The following is a 27,592-nucleotide window of genomic DNA, read 5'->3' on the forward strand; positions in this document are numbered from 1 at the left end:
CTCCGTGCAGAGGGAATGGCACAGCTCCCCAGACCCCAGCCTTCCCCCGCAGGGCTGCCAGCTAAAGCACCACAACCCAACAACTATTACCCACAGGGAAGCGCAAGCAGGAAGAAAAGCTCAGCTGAACAAAGGTGGTGGTGGTGGTGCTAACAGGTTTTAATTCCCTCCTCCGTAACAGGAAACTGGGAAGCATGCCCTGCACTCCGGCAAGGGGACTGCTCCCTGCAGCGATCACCAGCACAGCCAGCCCTGGCCTGCACAGAGGCATCCCCAGGATGGGAAGGAGCAAGAGGCTCAGGAGTACAAGCCCCAAGGACCAGAATCAGTGAGAGCCCAACAGCTCCAACAGCACAAACCGCTCCCAGGCCCAGGGCCAATCCCTGCAGCTTCCAAACCCTCATTTTGTTGTAGTTCATCCGACACCCAAATGAAGGGACACGCATCAGAGGGTGGCATCACCCAACAGTTAAGCAGCCACTGTACGGAGCCAGCCCTGGGCTGTGCCCCTTTCCATGGGGAGCATCCTGGCCTCAGCCATCCCCTGCGTGGTCCCAGGCGGGCTCAGAGGGAAGGAGCCATAGGGAAAGCGGGTGCAGGAGCTGCCTGGGAAGGGGAAGCCTGGCTTGGAGCAGCAGCTGCTGTGACACAGACAAGGCTGAGGGTGGCCCTGGCTGTGACGCAGGCAAGAGAGAGACAATTGCACAGCCTCAGTCCTCAGGAGAGCTGCAGGCTCCAGTGCTGGTGCCTGAGGAAGGCAGCCCAGTGCCCAGGCAAACAAACAGCAGCAGCCATGACTACATTCAACGAGGGAACATTCCCCCTCATTCAAGAGTGTTTAATCTAGCTCAACACGTCAGTAGTGCAGCAATATACAACTGAGGAACTTACAGCCTTTCGGCTTTCATAGCTCAAAGCCAATGAAACAAGTTTCCAGTTTTTAAACACAAAGGCAATAAACTGCCCACCCATCCACAGAGTAGTGGCATCCTTCATGCCAGCGAGAGGCTGATTTCTGCAATCCACAGCAGCACAGTGAAATAAAGGAGCCAGGATGGTCACACACCTGCCTCCCAGAGCCCAGGCAGCAGAGACATGGTCCCTTGGTGTTGGCACTCACCATGGGATGCCCTTGGCCACAGTTCCCTTTTCCACCAACTAAAGGACACCAGCACGTTGTTAGGAGCACAAAGGGCTCTTCATAAGGCTGCTACTGCCAGCCAGAGGGAGCAGCCAGCTGCTGGGGACTGAAGATATCAACCTCTGTTAGCCTGGGTTGTGCAAATCTGAAGAACCACCCCCCAAAGCCAACCCCCCTGGTATATAGCATTTCAGAACTGAGATATGGTTAATGTCCACACTCACGGACGGCCTGGCGACCAACAGAAGCTGCTGGGGCCACTGAACAACATCTCACAGCTTTGGAATTAAGCCAGATATTAACCACAGGTACCAAAGGTGGGTACCCAGGCTCTGGTACCCAGGAGGAGAGCGTGCTGCAGGAGGGGGTCTCCTAGCCCAGCCAATTACCACAGACAGGTCAGCTTTTCACACCTGAACAGGCACCAGGTCATCAACACTCCCAGTGAGTACAAGCTACAAACCCCTCTCCTACCTGCAAGAAAAGGAGTGTGACCATAGCGTTTCCCCCTCCTCTACACTCCAAAAGCAGCCAAGTGCATGTGAAAGGACAAGTCTATATTAAAATAGTGCTGAAACCATTAGGGAAGGTGGGAGTAAACGTTCGACAGCACAAGTAGCCCCTAGAAAGCTACTGGAGCATGAAGGGAGCTCAGAGCACAGCTCAAAGCACAGCCTTGACCTTCCTCCTCTGAGCTCCCAAGGAAAGAGAGCTGGAAGTCCATGGGTGTTTCCTCCACTGCAGTCTGAGGTGACCTAGGAAGGTCCTGCACATTCACAGTTGCTCCAAGTGGTTCTGTCCTGTCGCTCTCCAGACACCAGCTCTGTCCTTTCCTGATGCCTCACCTGGGGCTCACAGTTGCCTTCTCCCTTTGATCTCCCTTGAAGTTCAAATTCAAGTACAACCAGATTTAACTGAAAAGAAACCCACAAAACCAAAGGTATTTTCTGTGAAACGAGTTAGCAGCGTTGTCCTAATCAAAGTGGCCTCCAAAGGCCCTTGTAGGATAGGGACGGGAGTGGCCTTTCCCACTGAGCTCCAGCAAAAGGCCGCCTGAGGGGAGCTATAGGATTTCCTCCCTCTGGTTCTTGGGTTTGAGCATCACTTGTCCATTGCGCAAGGAGCCGTTCTGGCTCCGCAGCAGTTTCCCTTTCTCATGGTCAGGCCATGTGAAGATGGCTTCATCGCTGTCCAGTTCAGACTCCGAGTGCATCAGGCTAGTGTTGAGGACCTGGGATTTCTGTCTGCCACCTTTGAAGGAGAGAGATTCTCAGGTCAGAAATACTTTTACTACTGGTCAACAACCTCACCTTACTCCATTCCTTTTCCTATCATGTCAAAGGAGCAGCCTAATCACACTTTCCTGTGTGGCTGAAGCCAGTGACCCTGTTTCAGATACTTTGGCATGATGGGGCCGCCGCTGCTCCAAGATATTGCAAAGCACAACAAACAGGTAGGAAAGCAACTGACATTACCAGAAGGGGCTGAGAATATATGTGGGAGCTTGTCTCCCTGACCTTGCTTGGGGCATTGCCTAGAAAGCTCTCTGAGTGCTAAAGGCTGTAGTAAAGAGAATATGCAAGTGTGTGAGAAGATCACGGTGTTCTTACTACCCTCCCTACTCTCATCTCTGCCTCTCTTGCCCAAAAAAGATAAATTAGGAGGATGAATTTAAAGCAAGGACAGGAGAGAGATATTTACTGTCAGCAGAGGAAATACTTAAATTGAGCTTTTCCTTAATGGAGAAATGCAACATTTCCTCTGTTTGCAGAATGCTCCCTGGACATACCTAGCAAGCAAAAAGACTTTAGTCAGCTGCCAGTCTCAGAAGCAGCAAGATGAGTTCAGTTACCAGAGAGCAAACGGTAGAGGCACATCTGCTCCAGCCTGCAGAACAATAAGCCCTTCATTTAACAGTGCAGCTCTTGTGTGCAAGGTGACAGACACTCAGACTAAAGCAGAGTTGGGTGCTGAGGGAGGAAAACACCCAGGTTTTCTTCAAGGGTATCTGTATTTATGAGCTGGGACAGCCTGGCTCTCAGAGGAATTGTGTCATCAGCTCTGTCGCTGCAATGCCCTCCAATGCTGCTCTTAGGGTCTGCTCACTTTGCTGGAACACCATTAAATGGGATAATACTAGGAGGAGCAGTTATTTTTCACTAGCCAACAAGGATCAGGGACTGTTTTCCATGCAGGTAACCCCTCCTCTAAACAAAACCAGGGTGCACGCCCTTATTAGAACCACACATTTCAAACTACCAGAACCCAGTGCAAAACTAGAGCAAGAGAAGTTATAGTCAAGACCCAGGTTTGGGCTGCCTGGGTCAGGCTGCTCTGCACAGCTTACATACATCCACTTACTACTTCTGTGATACAGAGACGTTAGGACCAGGACAGTTTTGGCTCCAATTTCTGAACCAAAGGGATAACTTGACTGTATACAGATCTGAAACAAGCTCTCAGATCTTCTGAGACTCGTCAGTGCCTAGCACCACGTTTGTTTCACTCTGTGATTTTACGTCCACTGAGGAAGAGTGCTCTTAGTCAGCACTCTGGAAACGCTGAGCTCTTCCCTCTCATGTTTTACCTGCTTTGGGATTTGGTTTTAGCTCCAGGCTTTCTTGATCCGTTGCATCCAAAATCTTGTATTTGCTTTTTCTCTTGGCTTTTCCTTTTCGTCTGAAGGGGAAGAAAAGGAATTAAGAGGCAGTCCATTTCTAAAAAAGGCTGAATAAAAACCAACTCTGATCTTAAAAGCTTATTTCAGATTACCTTCACATCAGAAAATAAAACATTGAAAACATTCCTTACTTGCACATTTTTAGGTTAATCCAAATCTTGCTTCTTAACTGAACCCAGACTTCTAGGACTTCAACGTTTCACTTGAAACACTGACAGAGTCCCAGGGCTAAGCAGATGACCTGCTGGGTTTGAATCTTTCATCTAATGCAGCTCCTAAAGCACTGACAGAGTGTGGGGTTATGGCCTCAGTCCTACCTTTTGCAACAGCAGATCACCATCCAGGATAAGATTCCAAAGGCAACCACAATGACAAAAGATGCAATGATCACATACAGGACGCTCCACTCTGAAAGCAGAACACCCCAGAGACAGACAGTTTAGCACCTCACACATTTGATGGTGTGCACTTTAGATGACTATTCTTGTGGGGAGAAAAAAGGCAGGCCTGACCCTTTGCAGAATTAGAGGCTACCACCCATCACTGACAGCACCACTAACTCATCCATGGAAGCCAGACTCGCTGCACAAGGGCAATGTGTGTTAATTGCTTTCTCGTGGCAGGAAAGCCTCCGTAGGGGCACGACAGAAACAAGGGGTGATTTATACATTAAGAATGGACTCAGATCTTATAGTGAGTGCTCAGTGAGAGGGTCTGAAGAGGAGTCCCTTCCCTATCCCCTGCCTAGAAGGTTGTGTTGTGAAACTGGGGCAGGGACTTGGTGAGAATCGTGTCAGAGATACTGTGAGAAAGGTGCCTGCTACTCTGCCCACCCTGGCTTTCAAACACTGTTTGCTTTCCACAGATGAACAATCCCAGGGAGGTTGCACATACCACAGTTGCTTTCACCATCTCCCATCTGCACCCTGATGAAGTTCTCCATCCAGAAAGGGTCACAGATGCAACGCTTGGTGAAGGAGTCACAGCGACCATGCTCAGAGCAGTTCAGCTGACACGCTAGGGACCAAAACCAGCAAGGTGAACTAAAAGACTCACACGTGAGGCAAAACCAGGACATTACAGTTCAGTAAGGACAATTCCCATAGGCTCTACTTCAATCTCATAGATGAGATTCATAGCTTAGCCATAATCACAAGCAGTAACAAATGCAAACATATGCATGTAGGCTCATCCCAAACTAAAAAGTCACACTTCACTAACAACATAACACACATAATATGCTAAGAAAACATTGCCTAATAAATTGTGAATTTGATATGAAAGTTATGGAATTTGTATATTTGTAATGGAAATGCTTTTAAATAAGGTTTTGATTTCCAAATTCAAACCCAGCCTGCAAAACAAGAAACAAATAGATCCTTTAAAAGGACCAACGGGAACTGAAGAGAGGCTTTTGAAGGCCACAAAACCGTAAGATCAGGAAGTCATGAAAATAATTATTTTACATAATTCTAGTTTAAAATATCTAACTGATCAGCAAATGATCCTCACAGGATGGAACTCATAAAAGAAAAACACTGCTAACGCAAAGCTGTAAGAAAATGATGGAAAGAAAACATTTCCTTCAGACTGATACATGTGCTGCAGAGGAAATGAGTATGTTCACAGCTACCAAGATCTGCAGTTCTATTGTTTGCAGTATGACACTCATTTTGTTGGCTCTATTCCATTAACACAGTATTTTAGTTTTATAAGGATCAATCTGCTTTTGATTTTGTGAATTTTTATCTTCCTAGCAACACAAGTAACCATTTACATAAATAGTGAATAGACAGAGCTAATGGGTAAATAACTGATTCATGTGTAGTCTAACAGACTCTTACTTACTGACTGTGTTAATTTCCAACGCTCTGAAGATGAGGAAGTCTGACTGTTGTTTCCTTAGTTCATTTTTTAGCGTCCAGGCTACCTCTCGTCCTTTGAATATCTGATGGGGAGGCTGGTTCTGCACAAAAAACACCATCTTCGTGCTGGAATCAGACAAAAATCATTACCTGCTGCTTCTCCAAACATCAGGTAGAGAGCCATTCTCCCCAGTCTGTCATTATTCAGCATCCCAAATTTATCTGAGGATTAGACTTCTGGCTCCATCTTGAAAGCAATGATGGCAGAGCTGGTCATACAGCACAAGACCCTTCAGGACATTTGAGCCACCCATATTCTCAAAGGTAGGGCTGGACTGTTCATGAGTTTCCTTATCAAGCACATCTTTGCATGGTCATGCTAAGCATGCAAATCTCCAATCTTTAAGGTCATCCCATTTTCATAAACTCCCTCCCTTAGACTTTACTACACACAGAACTTGGAGGCTCATTTAACTGCTCAGCACAGAGCTCCAGCATCTGAGAAGACAGTGAAGGTTTACAGTCTTTTGCAAAGCTTTGCTTAAATGCACAAAGCATTCTAGCCAAAAAAAAAAACTACAGGTGTAGAGGATACTGTATTCTGCATCTTTTAGTGCACTAACATTATGACAGAAGAACTTGCTCCCCTAGGCTTGCTCGCCTTGCAGAGCCCTGCATATCCTTCAGATTCACTGAAGGATGCTTCACATTTACTATTACCAGTGAGCCTATGAGTCAACAGCATGTTAGCAAAGCCCTCAGAGTATGTGAACAGCAGCTGGGGGAAAAAGATCTTTTTTAAACAGAACAAGCTACTTTGATAGCTGAGGCAAAAATGGGATCTTCAAGCCATCTGTCAGAAAATAATCTGTGCTTTTGTAACACATCCCACACTTTTATTTACTTAATAAGCACAGGAGCAGATGAAGCGTTAATTGCAAGGATCCCTTACTTGCATTACTCAGTGGCCTGGTCATGGCAAAAATAGGTAATACTACAACAGAAAGTGCTGGCTCTTCTCTTCTGAGCTCTTCAGGTTTGCACGGATAATGAATTCTGATTTTACTGCTACAGCAGGCAACGTGGACATGAAGGAATCGATACGTTACAGAACTCAGGAAAGTGTAAAGTACAACTGCAGATTTATTGCTGACTTGCTGCATGATTTCAAGCATGTCCCTTAAATCTTTTTCAGTGCTTTATCTACCTTAAAGCTACTCAACTTTAGTAAAAGTTAAGTGCAGTGTTGCACTTATTTCAACAGATTACCACTCTGCCCTTGATAAACTGTTGCCATGCCACTCACATGCAAGTTCAGGCATCCTCAAACACCCCTACAGCAATGATGGACCACTGCCAGTATGGCCATATGTCCAGCTGCTGTTGTGACAATGCTGTAGTACCAGCAGCTGAAGTTTTCTGCAGAACAGTGCATTACCCTAACCAGCCATTTGTGCAGAGGTAGAAACATCCTTCAGATAGTCTTCACAATTTTCAAACCCAGGTAAGATTAGTTCTTAATGTAATTAGTTCTTGAAGTACAGATTTGGGGGACAAAGACATTAGCAACAGCAGTTTTTAAGGACAATGCATCATCTCCAGAGGGGAAAGATACCAGAGACCTGCCTGGCAACACACCTTCTCTGACCCGAGCAAGCAGGAATATCACACGTTAAGCAACATTTCCACACATTCCACTTGTCCAGTCTATTTTCCAAGAGAAAACAGCCCTTGGTTTACTAAACTCTCAAGCAATCCCCCTCCAGGTAGTCCCAGATGAGCCCTACCTTTGCTCAGTGTATGGCTGGATCTTTTGCACAGTGATGTCCGAGTCGAGGACCCCCAGCAGAACGCCTATCTGTCGGATGAACATCCCCTTCTGCCTCTCGGTCAGCTGGCTGACATTAACATCCAGAATTATCTCCACAAGGTTGTTTTTCCTAGGATCTAGTGCAAATGTACATAATAGAGATCCTTAGAACTTCTATTTAACAGTCTGGGGACAAGTCAGGTTTCTAGTTTCCAGAATTTCTGCTTTGAACACAAGATTACAGAATCACAAACAGAAGGCTTGCTAGTTCAATGTAGGCAACTGTGCTATAGCACAAACCCCAGACTCACCAGGTTTGACTTCCACTGTGGTCCTTTCCACATCACTCTCTCCTTTGGCATCTGTTACTCTGAGGTGGAATGTGTAGGTCCCTTCTACCAGATTGGACAGGAGGAGGACAGGGTGATGGTCTGAATTATTTAAGACTTCCTGAAAGGCAGAGCAAAATAAGCAGCAGGAAACAAACTAAGCATGATATCTCATCATGCTTGGGGATATCACTACAAGGTAACATGTACAACGAGCTTTATAGCTCCTCAGGAGCTGTCAGTGCTCCTTTCACCGAGTTTGTGCTGCACCAGACTGCCATTTAAAAAAGAAACCTCACCCCAGCTGCAGGGCTCCCCTCGTCCCGTGTCCACAAGTAGCTGACAATTCCCTTATCGTCAGAGGACTTCGATCCATCTAACTCAGCTGTACTGGTGGGCAGGGTGATGACAACATTACCAGCAATCTTTGCAACCGGTGGCTTGTTTATTTCTAAGCAAACAAAAAGGAAGCAGCTGGAGTAAGAATCTGGTAACATCTAATCAAAAACTACTGCCTTAGATCTCCACTCTACCCCAGCAATCCTGGCTGACCCTGGGAGAAGGGAAATTACAAACTGCAGGATTCAGCTGAAGATACTGTCCCTCCAGAAAAGGATAAACCCCTGACTTAAGAGAAGGCCATTTCAGTGCTCTCCACATTATTTTGCACCCATTCCTTCCTCTTATTGTGCCTCTGAACTGCTCAGAGGAAACCTGTGTCTCGGGCAGCTCTGCTCATGGCTGGACATACCTTCTTTGACGATGACGTTGACGGAGCTTTGGCTCTGCAAGTTCCGCTCATCTTTAACTGTCAGAGTAAACTCGTATGTCCCAACCTGAAGGCCTGTTACAGTGGCAATGCTGCTGTTGGCATTCTCCAGCTTGACACCATCCGGGCCCCTAACCAAAGCACAAGAGGATCAGTTCAAGCTTTGCACAGACCACAAGAGCTCACACCAAACAGGAGGCTTGAGCTCAAGCAGGGTTTATGGGGATGCAAACAGACAGTTGCCTAGAAATACAGTGTCCATGACAAAATGCAAAATTATTTCCTCCAGTTACAGCAACATAATCAAAAGAGGAAGTGCAGCATTCAGAATAAAAGCATAATTTCTGGTGGTTTCGTGTTTTGGTTATTTTTAAACCAGGGGAGCACTGATACCAGCATTCAAGTAGGGTTTAAAAAGTAGTACTTTCAGCAGAATTGGCTTGTGAATTGCACAAGCCATTTTTTTACAGAACAAGTATACAGCAGAAACAGTTCATTTCTAAGAGCTTCACACACTTTGCTTTAGCAAATAGAAAAAGCTACTGCAAGTTGCTCACAGACTTTTTCCTGGATTCCCTAAAGCACTTCAGTGTATTTAGAGTCTGAAAGGAAGCGTGACAATGAGACCACCACTGCCCTATTCAAACATTCTGCAAAAGCATCAACTTAGAAGGCCCTGCTGTTGCTGGATTACAAGAGTCTCCTTTACAAACCACAACCACGCTTCGTCGGGCCTAGAGATGAAGGCAAAGCTACCTCTAATGCTCTAACACAACTCCACCTCTCTCTAATTAAAGATAACATAAACATCTTTCTAGTCACTGGCAAAGCTTGTCAGGGCCAGTGACCAGGATTTAACACAAGCAGGAGGAGTCTTGTTTTAAATTAAAGCCCCAGCAACATGCATAAGAACAAGTTGGAAGATGACACCCACCGGGTTTTTTCCCAAAGAAAGGAGACTATCTTCTGGTCATCCGAGCTCTTGCTGCCATCTAGAGTGGTGCTGTCCACAGGAAGAGTTAATTCTTTATCTGGACCAGCATCTGCCTTTGGGGGCTTATTGTTCTCTGAAAAAGGACGGAGTATTTTTCATACACACCACAAACCCCAGCAATAAGAATTTTTTCCATGATTCCTAGTATATTCCTTGCTCATTATCTCAACCTTGCACTCAAAAGAAAGTGATGTTAAAAGCAGATCAGTGTTTCAGTCACACATCTGCAATAAAACAAAAATAAGATATAGGAGCTCTGATTTTTCCTCTCATTCTCTAAAGACTACTCCACTTTTCCTGCTCCTGTCCTGGGACCTAGCACTGTGGGCAGAGACAGCTGCTTGGAAATACAGTCCTGCCATTACACTGGGATAACATCAGTTAGACTACATTGTGTAAAATAAGAGAACAGCCTAGAAAGGCAATAAATCAACAAATATGAATATCAGCAATATACCAGCCCAGAATAGTCCTAAATTAGAGCAGCTTTTCTGAAGGCAGCCCAAAGCTACCATAAACTCTAGAGTATGTCAACAGATTGATGCTCACCTTGAGCCTCTGGAAGTGGCAAAAGCAGCTAATGGCAGCTTACCTGGCTGGACTATCACAGTGACCTCTGCTGTGGACTGGTGCCCAGCAGAATCAGTCACTATTAGCTGGTACGTGTAATCCCCTTCTTGCATTGCAGAGAGCTGCAGCACTGGTGTTCTCACCCCCTTTGAGAAAACATATTCGTGTATTAAAAAGAATCCTTATGGAGAGGAAAACAGAGAAGAATCTGCTTCCAAAATAACTATTATCAGCAGGTTCTAGGGGCTTATTACCAACTCCTGCTATGGGGCCAGGAGTCTGTGCCCCTTGAGCATACAAGGCACTTACAGCTAAATTTATACACAGCAACACGAACACTGTTGTGGAACGTAACAAGAGTAATGCCATACAGGTGCTCACATCTGAGATTCAGTAGTTAGCAACTCAAGCAAACCCTGTGGGGAGCCCTTTGCAAATCATGCATGTCGTGAAGCTGATCCATGGATTTTCTTATTCTATAGATTTGACAGTAGTAATAATCTGTAAAAGAAAAATGATGACATGGAAACAAGTTCCATCTTACGCTGTTCAGGACTGAGGAGTGTCTGGCCAGTATCAGCAAAGTTTAGGCTCCAAGGCTCAACTCAAAAGATCTGGTACATTGCATTTGCCCAGCTTAGGAAATGCTTCGCCTGGTACAACGGGTTATCCTGTGTGTCTAAATGCCATCCTGACCAGCAGGTACTTAAAGGGTCGCACAGTCTGGCTTCCACACCTGCTTAAGAATCCCTGCTATACCATCGCTGATTCAGCTACCACCGATGTTCTGAGAAGTCAGCAAATGAACAGAGAAAACATGCTTCCCTAGCAGCCACAGAGGTTCAAGTGAAACGGGTGTGATCAAGTTATGCTGAGACCTGTTGCATGGCATTGCTCAAGAAAGAAAACAGGATGCCAGTGAAAACCTGCAGCTAAACTGGTACAGCTGAACCACTAAGCCAATACCAGCTTCGTGCTGATTTAGTTTTTATATATTTAATCGTCACATGCTTGCTCTGTAGGATTATCAAAGACATTTGCTAACAGTCAATTAAAAATGGTTTGATTATAGAGAAAAAGCCAGTTAATCAGTAACCCAAATTGAGTCCTGGAGACCTGCACTGACCTGCATCTCCATCACCTTCCCTTTGCTGTTAGGGCTGAGCAGCCACTCATAGCTGACAATGCTGTGATCATCGGTGCTCTGATTCCCATAGAGGGTGATGGAGTTCTGAGGCAGGGTAATCACTTGGTTTGGGCCTGCATTCGCCACTGGAGGATAATCCACTGCTTTGTTCACAGTCAAGTTTGCAGTGGTGGAGTTGCTGGCACCATCTGAGTCCACGACTGTTAGACTGAAGTGGGAAAAGTAAAAAGTGAGAGCAGTGAAGAGTCATAATCATCAGAGCTGAATACAAAACACTGGCTGGAGTGAACTGAAATCAAATGCAGGTAGTACTACAAAACAGAACTGCTTTTTGCTAAATCCAGATGTGGAAATCAACCTGATTAGTTCATATACCAACTGCTTAAGAGGAGATAAGCATCCAGCTATAGGTACTCAGGTTTATTTTATTTTAAATAGATCTGGTGATGCAGGCCATGGACATCACACCAAAACACAGATCAAAGGGAAAACATAGAACAAACAGGAAAGTAAAATCAGCTACTCTTTATTACTCAGGTACGTGAATAAAACCATTAGGCCTCATTCACTTATCTGGGACAAACACACTGCATTTAAAAACTGGATTTAAGGCCTTGCATTTCTTCCTAAGCCTCTACTCAAGCAGTTTAGATTTGATATTTCAAGAGACATTTTGTAGTGCTGGCAGACCATTCGTTCCCTTCTGCCATCATCTTAAACCAGTGCTACAACATAAGAATAAAAAGGAGCTGGATAGCTTCTCTCTTCTGAAGTGAAAAGCTATAACTACCTGAAAGTGTAGGAGCAGAGAGAAGACATCATAAAATACAGTTCTCTCCACACTGATTTGCTTTTTTCAGGAATCTTGTAGGTTTTACTCTCAAGGGATGAGAATTGATCAACTTTTCCAGGGAATAACCTACCTGAATGTGTAATTCCCGGGTACCAGGTTGGTCAGTGTCAATATGGCAGTATCACTAGAGACCTTCTCCTCTCGCAAAGGACCCTTCAGCTCTTCCCAGTGATAGCTGACAATTTTATCGTCATCAGTGCTTTCTAGTTATGGAAGAAAACGCACATACAAGGAGTTGGGAAATGCTGCTTCACAAACCCCAGATGTTCAGTCCCCAAATTCAGTACTGGTTTAGTGGGCAAAGGCATTTTTGGTGCAAGCCCAATTCCTGTTTATGAAACCAGACTAACGCTTCAGGAATCTCTGATGCACAGATAACCCAAACTGTGTGCTCTCCTCCACCCTGTTTGACAAGTATACTCAAACACCCTTAATCCCAGCTTTCTACGTGTGCTGGGGGAAAAGGAAAAACCCAAACCAAAGCACTTACAAGATAAAGCTAACTGGGAGTAAAACAACCTAAAATTATTTAAAGGAACTCCCCTCTCCTGGCAGGAGAGGCTGGTTCTTTTCACCAAGGTGTGTTTGACAGTGTCACAGTTCCTCTTAGACTTCTTCCAAAGGGCCAGCCCAGAATCCAACACACAGAAGCCAGGCTTGTTAGACAGACTGCTGGATTTAAAACTGCAGGTACTCACGGCTGCCATCAATAACAGTCGAAATGGTTGGCAGTGAAATCTCCTGGAACTGTGGGGACACGATGGCAATAGGAGGCCGATTCACCCGAGGCTCTGCAATGATATCCGAGCTGTTACAATGACATCTACAGGCAGATCATGATAAAAAGCCCTGGCCAAGGAACTCTACAAGTAAAACTACTCGGCCTTTGTGTGCCAGGAGTAGCAAACAGAATACGTACTACATATCCTCTTTCATCTCTCCAGCCCTATCTATACCCTCAGTCCTGCAGTCAGCGAGTCCAGAAGAGGAGTCCAAAGTGTGGAAGTGCTGTGGCCACAGCTCCAAGACAGCCAAGATCAGACTGCAGAGAACTGCACAGTCAGTGACAATGATTCATGCTTTCAGCGTTAGACACCAATTTGGGGAAACAGTGCCTTAATGCACATACATATATCTTGAGTTTACAGCACAACGAATTTTCACTACGTCAAACCACAGTCCAGTCAAATAAGCCAAACACCACGATGCAGGTATTGGTTTGTCAGAGACAGATGAAGTTAAAAGATACAAAGCCAGTGACTCACTTGGATTCACCGTTACGTTCACATAACCCTCTCCACGTGCATTCTCCCCATCGACGACGACTTTGAATTCATACAGACCAACAGTAAGCTGGAAGGAAGCACAAAGGATTATTTACCTTCAGGATGGTCAAGAGCTATTAGAAGATCAAGTTACCATGTTTTAGCACACTAGCAGCATAAAATATGGGCAATTATACTTCAACCTACGCACACACAGCAAAGGATGGTTTCCAAGCCAAAAGGTATTACGTATCTTAATTTACAATGGGCTGTGCAGAAACCAGGCTAATATTTCTTTGTACCACAGGTGCCACAGGCTTGTCAGTCAAGATTTATTTTCTAGCAACAAGAGGCCAACAGAAGAGATATAAGATTAGTTCAGGTTGTCTGGTCACAGGAATCTGTATGAGTGGACTGCATTTCAGATGAGAAAGGCTGAATGGAAGAGAAGAAAATCTCTTCTTTGGTGTTTTTACACAGGGAAGTATTTCTTCTCTTCCTTTTAGGTGACATGGATCAGACAATAACCCCTTCATCATTAACTATTGAACAAAAATGAGAGCATGAAGGAGGACTATGTGCTGGACAATGATCGTGATATCCAAAAACTCTGACAGACATGCTCCTTTTGAAAGACTTTCACCTGCATGATATCATTACTAAAGCCTGTAGATGCTTTCTGAGTGCAGCAGAATCCAAGATGCTCAAAGGAATGTCTCACAAATACAGAACTGTATATTCACACAATATTTAAAGCCATTTCCCTGTTAAGAATCCTTTCAGTGTTAGAGCTTGTCTAAAAGCAGCAGCCAGGGACATGCTATGAGAAACTTCACAGCTCTCGTTAATGGAGTCAGCAAGTCCCTTTTTCAGTGGGACTTCAAGGCTTCAGACCTGAACAAACCACCACACTGCTTCAGAAGCAGAAATATTCTCAACCCTTTATTAATGCTAAATTGTGCCATTTGTATGGCTTGACACACTGCTGTAGGCAGCTTTTAGATCCCAAAATCAATTTCTTCCTTCCCTCATGCCAGATCAATCTCGTTTTTATAAGAGACTTAGAAGAGGGCTTGCAGTCAAATGTTGGCTGCCTGCCCATCATGCAATTTCCTATTCATCTTGAAATCACACACAAGTCTTTCCTGGCTGCCAGGGTCCCCATCTTCTCCACTTAGCATTTAACACAACAGGATACGAAGCAGCAAAAGCTTTACCTTAGACAACTTGAGGGTCTGGGAGTGTTTCCCTTCCATTTCTCCACTGTAGTCTTTTGGATGAGTGATCAATTCCCACTCATAGGAATAAGTGGTTCCTTAAAAAAAAAAAAAAAAAAAAAAAAGATCCAGACATCTGTTTTTAAAAGACTCTCTTTCTGTCATGATAAAAAAAAAAAAAGCAAAGGTATTAAACATTTACAAGGCACATTCTGCCACACTATGGAGAAATAAGACAGCTTGAAGTTTGGGCTGCAGCTTTTTGGGAATATACCCAGGAAAAGAGACAATCTGTGCTTCTAAACACATGTACTCTGGAGCCAAAACCCATCTTTCAGCCTCTAAGGCATTAAAGAGCTTTGGAACAATCACAGCTCCAGGATAATGAGAGAGAAAAGTCGTATCATATCCTCAAGTCCTGCAGACACAATGTAATGTCAGTTTTTGAACAAGAATGCATCTATCCCTGTTGCTGTACAATACGTTAACATGCTCACCTTTCCTCTGCAGCTTCCCACTGCCACTGTGGACAGAGTTATAGATAAGAACTTTACAGATACCTGTGAACAATCTGCATGATGAAATGACGAGTGTGATGAGCAGAGAAATGTGTTCCTCAGTGTGCCAACCCTCCCAAATCAGATTCCAAATCACCAAATGAGAGATCACTTGCTAAAACAGCTAATATCCTGAATAGATGCTGAAGATCCACTGCTTCCTCAATAGCACTTGAGAACATGCCATCTCCCAAATCTGACTTTGTAGCACTTTCAATGTTTTTTGTGCCTGGCTATTTTCTGTGAGAGGCAGCATAAGGTAATAGCACAGGATGAAAAGCACCCACAGGAAAGTGTTCCCTGACAAAAGACATTTTCAAGACCATCCTTATTTAATGTCCTATATAATGCCCATTTGCCATTTCACCATCACAAGCCCTTAGCAGAATTCCCAGGGAAGCCTTACCAGGTGGTTGCTCAGGGAGCACAAACGCATTCAGCTGAACTTCATTCTTTGGCAGGGTCACTTCGACGCTGTCTCCAGCGGAAACCACCAGCTCCTTCATAACTGAGAGGGAGAAACAGAATTGAGAGAGGAACAGGGAACATAATTAAATAGGTACATCAAAACCGCCTTGGTTTCAGTCTGTGGAATGAAAACCAGCTACAAATGGCTGTATTTTGTAAATAATCCATCACTCAATATAGTTCCTGTTTCAAGTTTCACTGTCATTGTTAATGCAAAAGCACTAATAGGGTTTTAGAGTTTTAAGACAAGCCCAAAATGGCTCAGTCACCTCTCCCTCTTTGCAGGCTCTGTGCAGCTCCTGCTCCCTTTCTAAAGAGTTGAAACATGACCTCACGCCCTGTACAGGGGAATCTATTCACCCAGGCCCAGAAAGATGGAAAGGGTTTTACCTGACAGGTTTTCAGCAGTGAACCTAGCTGCAGCCCCATGACACAGCAAGACAAACACTGCTATTTACCAACCTGCAGCTCCAGACCCTTGTAAATAGATGAAGAATCCATGGTATTTTGCTTTTGAAACACTGCCTGGGGGCTGAGATTTTTTTTAAAACTGCATAACTACGTCACTGAGCATGGAACCTCAACATTCAATCCTGGTCCTTTCATTTGTATTTTCTTTTCAATCCCTGTCTTTCCATTTCATTTCAAATAGGTAGCTTGTGGTTAAAGACTATGAAAACTACAGCCAGTGGCAATTTCCTTCTTGTTTGTAGCATTAAGGTAACCAGAAAGTTGACTGCACTTCAGGTGCTCACGTTCTCACCTGGAGTGGTGGCAGGAGTACTTGGTGACGCAGCAGTGGTGGTCTGGGTTGTAGGAACACTGCCATTTGTGGGAACTCCACTTGGCACAGAAGTAGCTGTCTGCATCTTCGCTGTGCTTTTCACTGGCACAGGGCTCACTGTGGGCAACACATCTGAGGAGTGAGGATGGACCAAAGAATCATCTGGCTGCCCAGGCTTCTCAGTCTTCCCTGTGGCTGTCAAGCCCTGTGCTACAGGACTGGAGAATGTAGCCAACACTGATGGTTCTGGTGCAGATGTTCCTGCATGGATCTAAAGGAAAAAGCTGTCTGAGTTTGACTTGAACACCGAATGCCAGTTTTATTTCCTGTGTTTTAAGCTCACTTCACCTCCTCCAGTTAGAGGCTGAAAAGTCCCTGTTTTTTTTCCCAGAAGCAGGGTATTTTATTGCTTCCTCTTTTCTCCTCTGCATTGCTTCTCCATGTTCTTTCTCCACAGCAGGCCATTTCTAGCTCAGCTGAACACTAGTTAAGACCACAGATTTAACTACAGCACCTTAAGTACCATGGCTGCTCATGTGGCAAACACAACGGAAGATCTAGGCTCATAATTGCAGTGAGTGGAGCTAAAAGAGAGGTGGGGTAAGACAGAAGCATGAAACAGGGACCATTTGGGCTATTTTGTCCATGTATTCTAAAGCCGTGCAGTTGGCAAGCAGGGAGCAGGAGGATTGCACTGGCATTTTTATATAATAAATCACTGCAGCAAGAGGAAATTCGTTTCAGAATCACTCTTCAAAGCAAGGTGAGCTGCCCCAAGCAGCTCCCTGCGTGCATGCCACAGGAGATGCTGCTGGGGCAGGGAGCTCAGCTGGAGGGCAGAAAGCTTGCTCACATCCATACAGGATGAGGCACTTTATTGAAAACAATCAAAGTGTCAGGAACAATTTCCTTCCTTTCATCACAAAATTCCTTTTACAATACCCAGCCCCATTCTAGCTGTTAGCCTGCCAGGCAATACTCTTGACAATTTGCTTTCCACCATGAAGAACATGTGTGCAGCAGATTTTGTTGAGCTAACTATTTTGAGAACATCTGCTAAATATTTCAAATGGAGCCATTTACCATCTTAGACTTGGGAAGTGTTTTGGAGCTGAATTACCTACCCCTAGAGGAGCTGATCAAAAGCTCATATTGGAGGAAATATTCTCAAGCTTTTACACCATGCTGTTGGGCATTCAGGCCAGGAAACAGGCACTGGAAAATGCTTTAGACCATAGGGCCAAATGCTGCTCAGTGAATGGGCTGGGCTTCAGAAAACACTAAATGCCAGCTGAAAAACTCAGCCCATGTTGCATGTATTAAACAGCCAGCCAAGAGTAGCAACAAAAGCAGCAAAGGCTTCTCTGCAAGAAGTTCTTTTTGCAGTTGGGGAAATTGTTTTCTCTCCCATCTCTCAGCTAACTTTCCTTCAGTCACCAAATATAAAACATCTCAATCCATCAGTAGGTTTGATTAATATCTCAGCTTTATGGACCAAAGAATCAAATGCTATTTGCTAGTGTAACAAACACGAGCTGTTTTTCTCTATTTGCTTACTTGCTGATGGATTTATCTTTAACAGAAGTATGGATTCTCTGGAACAAAGATACAGGCAAAATCCAGCACACTGCTCTGTTCTCTCCCCATTGGCAGGCTCAGGACTGTGGCTGCCCCAAGCAGTATCATTTTGCACCCATTCATAACTCTGGTCAACTCAGGATACTGTCTCCCTTTTATCCAGGTTAGAAATGCTGGCATGAAAAGAGGAGCAGGAACTCAAGACAGACTTTGCATGGGAGCAGAAGGTCTGCTTGACTTCACACCACTATGGGACACCACTTTTTGCTTAGCAGATCAGCATCTACCTGCTGGGCACAGCAGCCAAGGCTCCACTTTGGTAACATTTTCAGTGAGTTGGATACTTCCTTGACTTACTTCTTCAATGCCTAAAATAACCCACTTTACAGTTAACAGAGATCCTCTTCCTTCCAGAAGTCTTCGGGATGAATTGACAGCCAAATGTCTGAGAAGAGCTGGAATTAGATAAGCTTTGCCTGGGGCAAAGTAACAGTCAAAAATGCCTCATGCTTGCAAGCTGAGACATTTCTTATCTTCACTCCATAACCCTGAATTCTTCAAAGCACAGAACAGAAGATTTCATTCTTGGGGATGAAGGAGGAAGAGACTAGAAGTTTGCCAGCTGTCCTACCTCATCAGCTTAGAAAGTAGAGAGAAGTAGCATACTGGCCTGAGTGAACATAGGAGTATCAGACACTTTTGATTCCAGCTGCTGCCTTTGGCCTGGGACAAGTGACCTGGTGTCTGAGACTCCTACATGTGTAAGGCAGAACTCAAACAGCTACACGCATCAGAACCCACACTGAACCTGTGTTGAAAGCAGAATATCTGTAGAATTTTCTTTCGTGTTTTTAATTTTAATGGGCCTTACTTTGCTAAGCCTGGTCTGAATTTACAAAATAGGCTCTTCAGCTTAGATTGTGTCCTAGATGACCTCTTTGTAAAGATCCCTGACACAAACTTGTGGTTAATGTCACAAAACCTGGGCTGGCTGGCTGGCTCCTCCCTCATAGGGTAAAAGCACCCAGCACTAGCAGGAAGCATGACACCAAGAGTCAAACACTGGGCTTGCTAGGGCCAGCGGTAGTCAGAGCTGAGTGCAGGAATGAGCTCTCTGGCTCTGCTGCAGCAACTCCACTTTAAAGGCTGCAGCCTTTCCCAGTCTGCCTGCAGAGCTGCTGCAGTGCTGCAGCAGCCCTTCACATCAGCAGTGCTGCACTTAAATACTTCTCCTGCTTGGCTATAAGTGCTGTATTTTAAAATTGCCAAGTATTTCTACAACAAGGAAGAAAAAAAAACCTGGTGCTTGGAAAATGTCAGTCACTTTAATGCAAAAGCACAAATTCTCTTCCTTAGTTAAGGGCTGATGATCAGGGGGCACTCTGGTTCATCTTGGTACACTCTCCTGCACCCACCTCTGGTTCCATAGCATGGGTACAGTAAGACCAAATCTAGCCCAGGTGAAGTTGTACTGATGTCAGCATGTGTGTAACTTGCCTTATTTTGGTCCATAAGCAACCCAACTTGGAAAACTCCCTGCTTTAGCACTGACCTCCTGCAGAGGCTGGCCTCATCCCAAGTACACGGCCCTGAATGTTATCTCCTTGGCCTGAATTAAACTGCTCACAGATCAGAAATGCAAGGACAGCTGCATAACTTGCTGTATAATTTTGCAGGTGAAAGTTGGATGGTTCAATAAGCAAGGAATTAGCCCAGGGCTGGATAGAACCAGCTTTAGCTCAATACTCCAGTTAAGGTGGATTTTTTCATTCTTTCTCCTCCACAAAACCTCCATCCTAAACCTCAAAAGCCTGACTGCCAGGAATTCCATCACATCCAATGTATTTCACTCAGACATTTTTATTTGGATGAACCTGCATTTTGTCAAGAGATACGGACTTCCTTCACAGCAAGAACCAGTAAGGAGAAGAAAAAGATCTTGAGTCAGCCCTAAAAGCTGTGGGGTTCTAGAAAACCAAACATTTGTGAAGCTTTAGTGCATGATTTCACATGCCACCCGGGCTGCCCTGAAGCTCTCAGCAGTGTCACTTGGCTGCTCTCCACATCCTGCTCCGCAGGGTGGTGGCTCAGACCAGTCACAGGCCTACCTGGAACAAGGATTTGAATGCAAGGGAGAGAAACAAATTCAGTTAAGTTTCCACAACAAGAACGTAACCACACAATAAAGGCATTGGGCTTCAACAGTGCCAAATCCTAGAAACATGGCAAAAGGTATTTAAGGAACAATTTCACAAAGCAGAATTCTTTCTACAAACTTCATTTAACAATGTAAACGTGCCAATTTCTCTTTACCATCTAGATTTACTAATTTAACATTGTACATGTTTGGAATAGACTAAAGTGGTTTCATCCAACCAATGCCAACGTAAGCTTCTGTGGATTTGAGAACCTGAAGCAGTCTTCAAAAACAGAAGAAAAACCATGGCATTAAGATGCCAAGCCAAGCAAGCAGCTGATGTGAAAGTACACTGGAAACTCCATGCAGGAGTCCACAAAATACCATATTTAATTGCTTCTATTCAGCGCTCAAAGGAAAACAGTTTATTTTAGTTTTGTGGGTCTAAAAAGGTACTTTAACAGGTAACAGTTTGCAGCTCCCAAGCACTTCCCACTGACATCATGTCTCGCTTTTCTTTCTACCTGGCAAATACACCATGTGATTATACAAGAGATCAGCATTAGCACTACCATGACCTCCATCTCAGCTCACCTTTCCAAAGATAGTTTATCCTGGCTAGGAAGAGGGGGAGAGAAAAAACCCTACCACCCAATAAAGCAAACAAAAACCCCACCCTTGGCCTTGCCTTGTTGACAAGAGGCTGAAAAAAGGCATCCAGAAAGGTATCTTATCACTTAAGGACTTTTAAGTGAAAGTCTACATAAAGCAAATTGAGCAGAAGGGTGACAGCTGTCCAAAGCAGCCCCATTTCAGCCCCAGCAATCACTTACCTGTGCCAAGCCAGCATCATCCACATCACTTGATCTGTTCACATTATTGCTTTTAGGAGGGAACAGGCTTTTGGGTTTCTGCTCTCCTGGATTCTGTCCATTTTTCAGCAAGTCTTTCTTTTCATTTGGATGGCCTTCAGGAAGAGGCCTGTCTGCCACTAAGCGCCTCAGTACTTGATCCTTCAAGAGCTCTGCTTCATTTCGGCTGCTTTTAGATTTGCTGTCTGATGCTCTGGCTGCAGCCTCCTTGCTGGGGCTCACTGCTATATCCCTTTTCAGGAGTTCTACCCTGTTACCTGCCACACTCTGCTTCTGGAATGACCTCCGCAGTCTTTTTGTCCTCTTGACAGGGATGCCCCACTTGTCAAACCAGGTCTTCACATCACCTTCCCTTTGAAAAGTTAAGAAGTGCTCTGTGCTTTTTGATTTCTTTAAAAACACCAAAACAGAGTCAGAGAAGCCAGTCCTGTTTGCCTGACACATGCCAGGGACAGTGCAGTTCACCTGGATGCACATATTTTCCAAGAACCAAAAGGCATCACAGGTGGGGCTCTGGCAGCAAGCAGCCTGACAGGAGCGCACGGTGTGAAACCCTTCCAGCAGCTGTAAATGGTGATCTTCCCACCGTTTCAAACGGCCACCAAACAGGATCTTCCCTGGCTCACATCTAGATCGGTTCCAGTTTGCATCTGGGAAAGGGGAGGGAAGACAGACAGTTCTCAACCCTTTAAAGTAACAGACAGTAGATATTCATCACTGTTGTCAAGATTAATCTAGGGCACAGGAGTAATGTGGAGAGAGAGGACAGGACAACAAAATGAAGGCTTCTCAGAAGCTATACCTGGCCTCAGGACTTACACAAAGTTTTAAGCAACAATCTGCACCTCCTACCAAAGGGACCACCCCCCTTTTTGACAGTAATGGACAGTAAAGCCATCCACAGCAAAAGAATTGAGAACAGAAAGGCTCCTGTATCAGAGAGGACTGCGAGGCATAGCCTGGACAGTGAGGCTGAGGCTACACAGCAAGTTAAGAGGCACAAACTGGTAACACAAATTATGTCATTTTTAAAAGTCAAGTCACTTAAGAGCACAGATGAGCACTAAAGCAGCAACTGCTTTACGTATTTTTTCTACATTTTTCTTAGCATGAAAAAAATTCAGAATGCTTGCAAGGATCAATGGATTAAAGGCTTCCAAAATTCAGAGCTCTGCAGATTAAGGACTCCCTAAAAATAGACTAATGAGCTATGAAGCTGTTATGCTGTGCTGTGTTCATCATCCAAGGGATAACGGGTCACTGGAAGATTACAAACTGTCGCTGGACTCTGAGTAGTGCAGATGTAGATGCTCCAGCTCCAGCTCCCTGTATGTCGAGAGTGGAGTTCTTGAATATAACACAAATGGGAATCTTTTTCTCCATTAAAATAGTCTGAGTTTCAGTTATAATTCCCTGATTCCCATTTCTTGACAGCATATAAAAAAAAAGTTCAGTAACATTACTATCCAGTAACTCTGAATACAGACTTCATGTTGCATTATATCCACATTCATTATGTTTGGAACTAAACAAATAAACAGGCACGGATGTAGAGACTACTGATTCATCTGTCTCCCTGGGAAGTCTCACCCCACTTCTCCTGTCACTTCCAAGTTACAATCAAATTAAAGATGAAATATGCTGGGGCAGAGGAGAAAGACTGCACAGATCTCCATGTCTCATAAACCAAACAGAAGTGATTTAGTGATGGCACTGTGGTGTGTTTTATGATTCTTGGAAGACATCATGCAAGGCCTCCACTGCCTGGCACTACTTGAACCATTTGACTTGAGGACTCCAGCCACAAGGACACAACCTCACACTACTAAGATGGCAAGGAACTCCAATCCTCTGAATCAAAGTGGTATGAAAGTGCAATGACTTTGACCTTAATCTTGCACCATACCTCCAGGGACATGGAAAGTTACAGTACTTTTATAACCTTTTGTGACCTGATTAGCATTGTATGATTGAAGAAAGCAAGTGGAGAAGACTTTTTGTTGTTATTTTTTTGTTGTTAATTCAGTTATCCCAAACACCAAAACAGGTGTAACAGCTTCTGTGCTCCTGGTCATTAAAGAACACACAATGGTGTTTCTCACCCAGAATGGATTAGCCACTTTTTTGAAATGAAGGAAAATGGCCATATTCACCTACATTTTGTGTGGAATCTCTTGCTACACCAAGAATTTCAAGCAAAAAAAGGAACTACCACCACCACAAGGAAAAGTTTGGGTTTGAAACATCAGAAAGCAGGAAACAAAAGTGACATTTATAGCTTATTGCGAAGCCAGCTGAGTAAAGGCAGTTTGAAGACAAGGTTCCAGAAAGCTAGTATCAGCTGCAACAGAATGCACTTGGGATCTGTGACCAACAGATGGGGGACCAGAGCTCCCTGCGGGTGTCTGAACCCACAACTGTGCAGAAGATGGGGAAGCTCTTCACTCAAGCAACATCCAGCTGCTTGAGTGTGTCAATGAAACTTTGCCTATGCTCCACAGAGAGCAAGGTGGACATCAGCACCTTTAAAGTCATCACCATCCTTGTCACACTTCATCAACACACAGCACTTCCTTGGAGAGCAAGCAGACAGGCAGCCTACCTGCCCGGGGCAACAACCGGCCTCATTACACTCCAGAGTGCTTGGACTGACAGTCACCCTGACACAGGGACAAGCACCTGGCACTAACCTGATGGGTCTGAAATTAGGACAGGAGATGGGATTGGAGAGTGCACACACACAAAAGTTGTATGTATGTACACACACACTCCAGGCTTAAAGAAACAAGTAGCTATTGAAAGAATAACACTATCACTGGGAATTTCAAAAGGGTCTTATCCATTCAAGCTCAGTCGAGTCTAAAAAAATTAACTTTCTATTAAAGATTAAGCACTGTCCCTAACATATCCCGTGAAAAGAATAATGTACTGCTTCCTACATCCCTAAAACGCCTCCTCCTCCTTGCCCAGTGCCAAGATGTCAGCCCTGGCTCATACACACTACTCAAATTATCAACTTGATACAGAACCCAGTGAAATTCAGCAGCAGCTCTCAAGTAACAGGCTTAGAACTGGGGCACAAACAGAATAGGCCAAAAGTTCCCAGGGAAAACTACCCCTTGCGAAAAATCACCACATAACACAAGTATTAATTCAGCTAAAATGTAAACCCTGAATCCTCATAAGCATCTCTCCTAAGCATGCCAGAGCCATGACTTTGCCCAGATGACACAACACTACCATGCTGAGAGCATTCTGCTCTTTTAACCCAGTGCTAAACCAAGATGCAGAGATCTGAATTATATTTTTGGCCAGATTTCACTTCCAGAACTCTGCTAATGCCCACAGAATCTGGTGCAGCACCTGCACTAGGTGGACACGGACCTACACCAAACAAGAGAGGCAGCTCCAAGTAGCAGCAGAGTTACTAACTCCTCCTGAGAGTGGTCTGGTCTATTCCTTCCAGTTCCTTGTGCTGAAACCACACACAGCAGGCAGATACAGGAACTCAGAGGCTGGGTCAGGCCAGTAAACCTGGTCACTGATAGCATCAACACCAGCAGCTTCAGAGAAAAGCACAAGAAACGTGTCGGCACAAACAGCCCTGAGCACGAGTTCTCTCCTAAGCCCCAGCAGCCAAGCCAGCCTTGCACAACTCACATCACAGGATGCCTGCACAGTGAGTGTGCTTAGTCACTTCTTAACATTGGCTTTGTCATTTTTTTTATTCCCTAATATATCAGTAGAAAAACTGCTGCTCTTCTCAGGACCTCAGGAGTTCCTGCGCCAGCAAAGCAGCTCACAGCAGGGAAACAGAACGGACAAGAACAGTTTCTATTAATATGCTCAGGTTCATGGGCTTCCTCAGGCACTTAATCCCTCCTGATATCAGATTAATGATTAAAGACTTGACTCTATAGACTTTTTAAATCCATCACATGTAACCAATTATGTCAACACAAGTTCCTTTTACACAACTCCACAGCCACAACTCCTCCTCAGCTTATCAAACTCTGCTCCTAAAGTGACACAAGGCCAAAAGGACAAGAACTCTAGAATGGAAAATGTCCCCACATTGGGATAATTATGTCACATGTAATTAGATTTCTTTCCATACACTTCATGGCTTTAACTCTCCCACACAGACCAGCCCTCAAATAGAGCGGCACTCTCCAGAAGACATTCCTGGAGTGACACTGGATGCACAGTTCTATACTTCTACGATATTATTAAAGGCAGGAAATGTCACACAGGAAGTCCAGTCTACAAGGAAACCCACAGTCCACCTGACACACCATCCAAACACACAGTGCTGAGTGCCCTTTGCTAGGCCAGGAATACAAATACATCTTCCCAGGTTCTAAATTAGCTGCTTAAGAATCAGGTCAGGATCTGAACTTTAAAAGAAAGCCAGACAACAAACAAGCAAAACCCCACACAATCGATTACATGAAAGCCCCATACAAGCCACTCACTTAGTTATTTACTTGAGCAAGAGGTTGGTAACTCAAGGTTGAACAGGAAATAAAAAAGCAAACACAACTGCCCATAGGCAAATACAGACTATTGACACACAGCATTTGGGGAGTGTTAAACATTTGAGGGCTGAAAAACCATTCCTGCCTTCCCAACTTGCTTTGAGTAATCCTCAGATGAAATCATTTTCCAGGTATTTTCCACTACAGTAGCTGTGGGACAGACAGATCCTTGCGGCTGACCACCTGGGTACTCAAAGTAACAGGTCCTTATCAGAGCAAGTTAGGGTTAGAAGAAGGAATCCCACCACACCCCACATCTTTCCCACCCTTTTGATGGCTCATTTAGTAACTGCAATAATTTCACTTTCAGAGTATTTTAAACAAGTGAGAGGGACAATATCACAAAAACTACAGGCAGGATCCCAGAGAGAACAGGAGACTCTCACCTACTGAGGAGCACAAGGCACACAGGCAAGCGCACAGGTAGAACAGCTGCAGACTTCTCAGCTCCCTTGCAGCTTTTCCCAGGCAGTGTCGTGACAGAAATCGGGCGCTAATGCTGAACTTGGCTTCCAGTCTCTTCTCCATGGCCTCTGTGGGCAGCAGTGGGGTTCTAGAAACACATAAGATGAAACGCAAAACATCCACTGGTAGTTGGTATGTTCTTGCACTGATCCTGGCGACGCTCTAAAGAGCACAGAGCATTTGCAGAGGTAAAGGAACATCTCACCTGCTGTGACTTAGTCCAGCTGCTGCTCAGTAACTACCAACATCTGATACGGGAGCAAAATTTGGAGTAGCAAACTTCCCAGTGCTGAGCCACAGCAGACTACCACGAGAGCCCTTCCCCTCATCCTTGGGATTTCCTCCTCCAAACCCCACACTTTCAGTGGCAAAACAGCCAATATATACTATGCAGTCTGCTGGATTGCAAAGATACCTGTGAGAAATTCCAGTTCCAAATACACCCCAAGGAACAGACACCCAGGAGCAACATGAGCATAAAACACAGGCTCTGATGAACCCGGCACATCTGCCGGAGATGTCACCGCCTGCACACTGGTGCAGGCTGGTACCAGCCAGAAACAAAGAGAAATAAGAATACAGCAACACTGAGAAACAGGGCGCTGAAGACGTGCTTCGCCTCGGGCTTTGCTTCACAGGGCAGAGATCACAAAAACAATGATAACCCTTCTCAGTCTTCCTAATGCCAAAGGCTCTTTTATAGCCTCATATAGTACTGAAATGTAAATTATCTTTGGATGATGTGAAATGAAAACATAAATTACTTCACAAGTAATCGATAGGGTCTGATTTTAAAGAGTAGTGAAGCACCTTTAGGCACAAGCAGTTAAAACTGCCATTTCTAGAGAATGAAAGGGAATAGTCACAGGGAACATGGGGGATGTTCTCACTGACAGCCAGACCCACCAGCCCGCTGCTCAAACACTCCTGTTTGTTAACCCCCAAGGGAATTTCACTCCCAACCGACAGCAACGAGCGTGAGCTGCGGGAAGGACGCACACGGGAGGAAAACTTCGCGATGGGAGATGGAACCCCGCGGCTGCTCTGCCAACGGGTCGGTACCGGAACGTCCCCTCCCGGCTCCGCTCCGCCGTCCCCTCGCGCTCCCACAGGGCACGGCCCGGTGCAGGAGGCCGCGGGAACAGCCGGGCTGCCCCGCTCCTGCCCGGCCGGCGGGACACGCCGAGAGCGGAGGCCCCAGCCCGGAGCTGGCTGTCAGAGCCCCAGGGCCGGGAGCGGGAGGAAGCGCAGCGGGTACGTACCAGGGGCGCATGGCGAGGCGAGCCCAGCGGCTCCTCGGCAGCCTCAGGCGGGCGGCGGCACCGGGCCGGGCCTCCAGCGCGGCGGGCCGGGGGGCAGCGCGGCCTCCTGCCCCGCGGCCATGGCGCCAGCAGCGGGCACCCGCTCACCCCTCACCCGGAAGCTGAGCCTTCACTTCCCGGAACCGGGACGGCCTCCGCCGGCGCCCGTTGGTCGGTGCCGGAGCTGCAGATCCGGGGCTCCTGGCGCTCCCTCAGCAGCGGGCCAAGAGGCCGCGCAGCCACAGGGGATTT

The 27,592-nt window shown here is 45.3% G+C and overlaps 1 protein-coding gene across 2 annotated transcripts; it reads right to left on the reverse strand.

The window, feature by feature from the left end:
• Positions 1–1,747: 1,747 nt before the first annotated feature.
• On the reverse strand, positions 1,748–27,520 carry KIAA0319L (KIAA0319 like). 2 transcript variants are annotated; one of them, XM_057403476.1, is made up of 21 exons: positions 27,302–27,520; positions 25,961–26,127; positions 20,998–21,686; positions 16,429–16,720; positions 15,604–15,705; positions 14,641–14,738; positions 13,424–13,511; positions 12,857–12,949; positions 12,229–12,361; positions 11,285–11,513; positions 10,181–10,304; positions 9,529–9,661; positions 8,577–8,725; positions 8,125–8,276; positions 7,808–7,946; positions 7,474–7,633; positions 5,670–5,812; positions 4,716–4,838; positions 4,139–4,229; positions 3,729–3,820; positions 1,748–2,392 (listed from the first exon to the last, which is right to left on the reverse strand). In XM_057403476.1, exons 2-21 carry the CDS (start codon positions 26,100–26,102, stop codon positions 2,205–2,207), a joined length of 3,360 nt encoding a protein of 1,119 aa, XP_057259459.1. In that variant the 5' UTR covers positions 26,103–26,127; positions 27,302–27,520; the 3' UTR covers positions 1,748–2,204. The 2 variants fall into 2 exon arrangements, with proteins under 2 accessions (XP_057259459.1, XP_057259460.1); XM_057403477.1 differs by lacking the exons at positions 20,998–21,686; positions 27,302–27,520 and having other exon boundaries at positions 25,961–26,086.
• Positions 27,521–27,592: the final 72 nt, after the last annotated feature.

Source organism: Pezoporus wallicus, unplaced genomic scaffold (assembly GCF_028554395.1).
Source record: "Pezoporus wallicus isolate ANWC-B61680 ecotype Strahan unplaced genomic scaffold, APGP_CSIRO_Pwel_v1 contig_8232, whole genome shotgun sequence".
NCBI classification, from domain to species: domain Eukaryota; kingdom Metazoa; phylum Chordata; class Aves; order Psittaciformes; family Psittacidae; genus Pezoporus; species Pezoporus wallicus.

Coding starts and splice junctions, on each gene's coding strand:
- KIAA0319L (XM_057403476.1), bottom strand. CDS start 26,102: ATGGAGAAGAGACTGGAAGCCAAGTTCAGCATTAGCGCCCGATTTCTG. Junction 14,739..15,603: donor GCTCCCTGAGCAACCACCTG/GTAAGGCTTCCC, acceptor TTTTTTTTTAAG/GAACCACTTATTCCTATGAG. Junction 12,950..13,423: donor GAACGTAACGGTGAATCCAA/GTGAGTCACTGG, acceptor ATATCATTGCAG/AGCCTCGGGTGAATCGGCCT.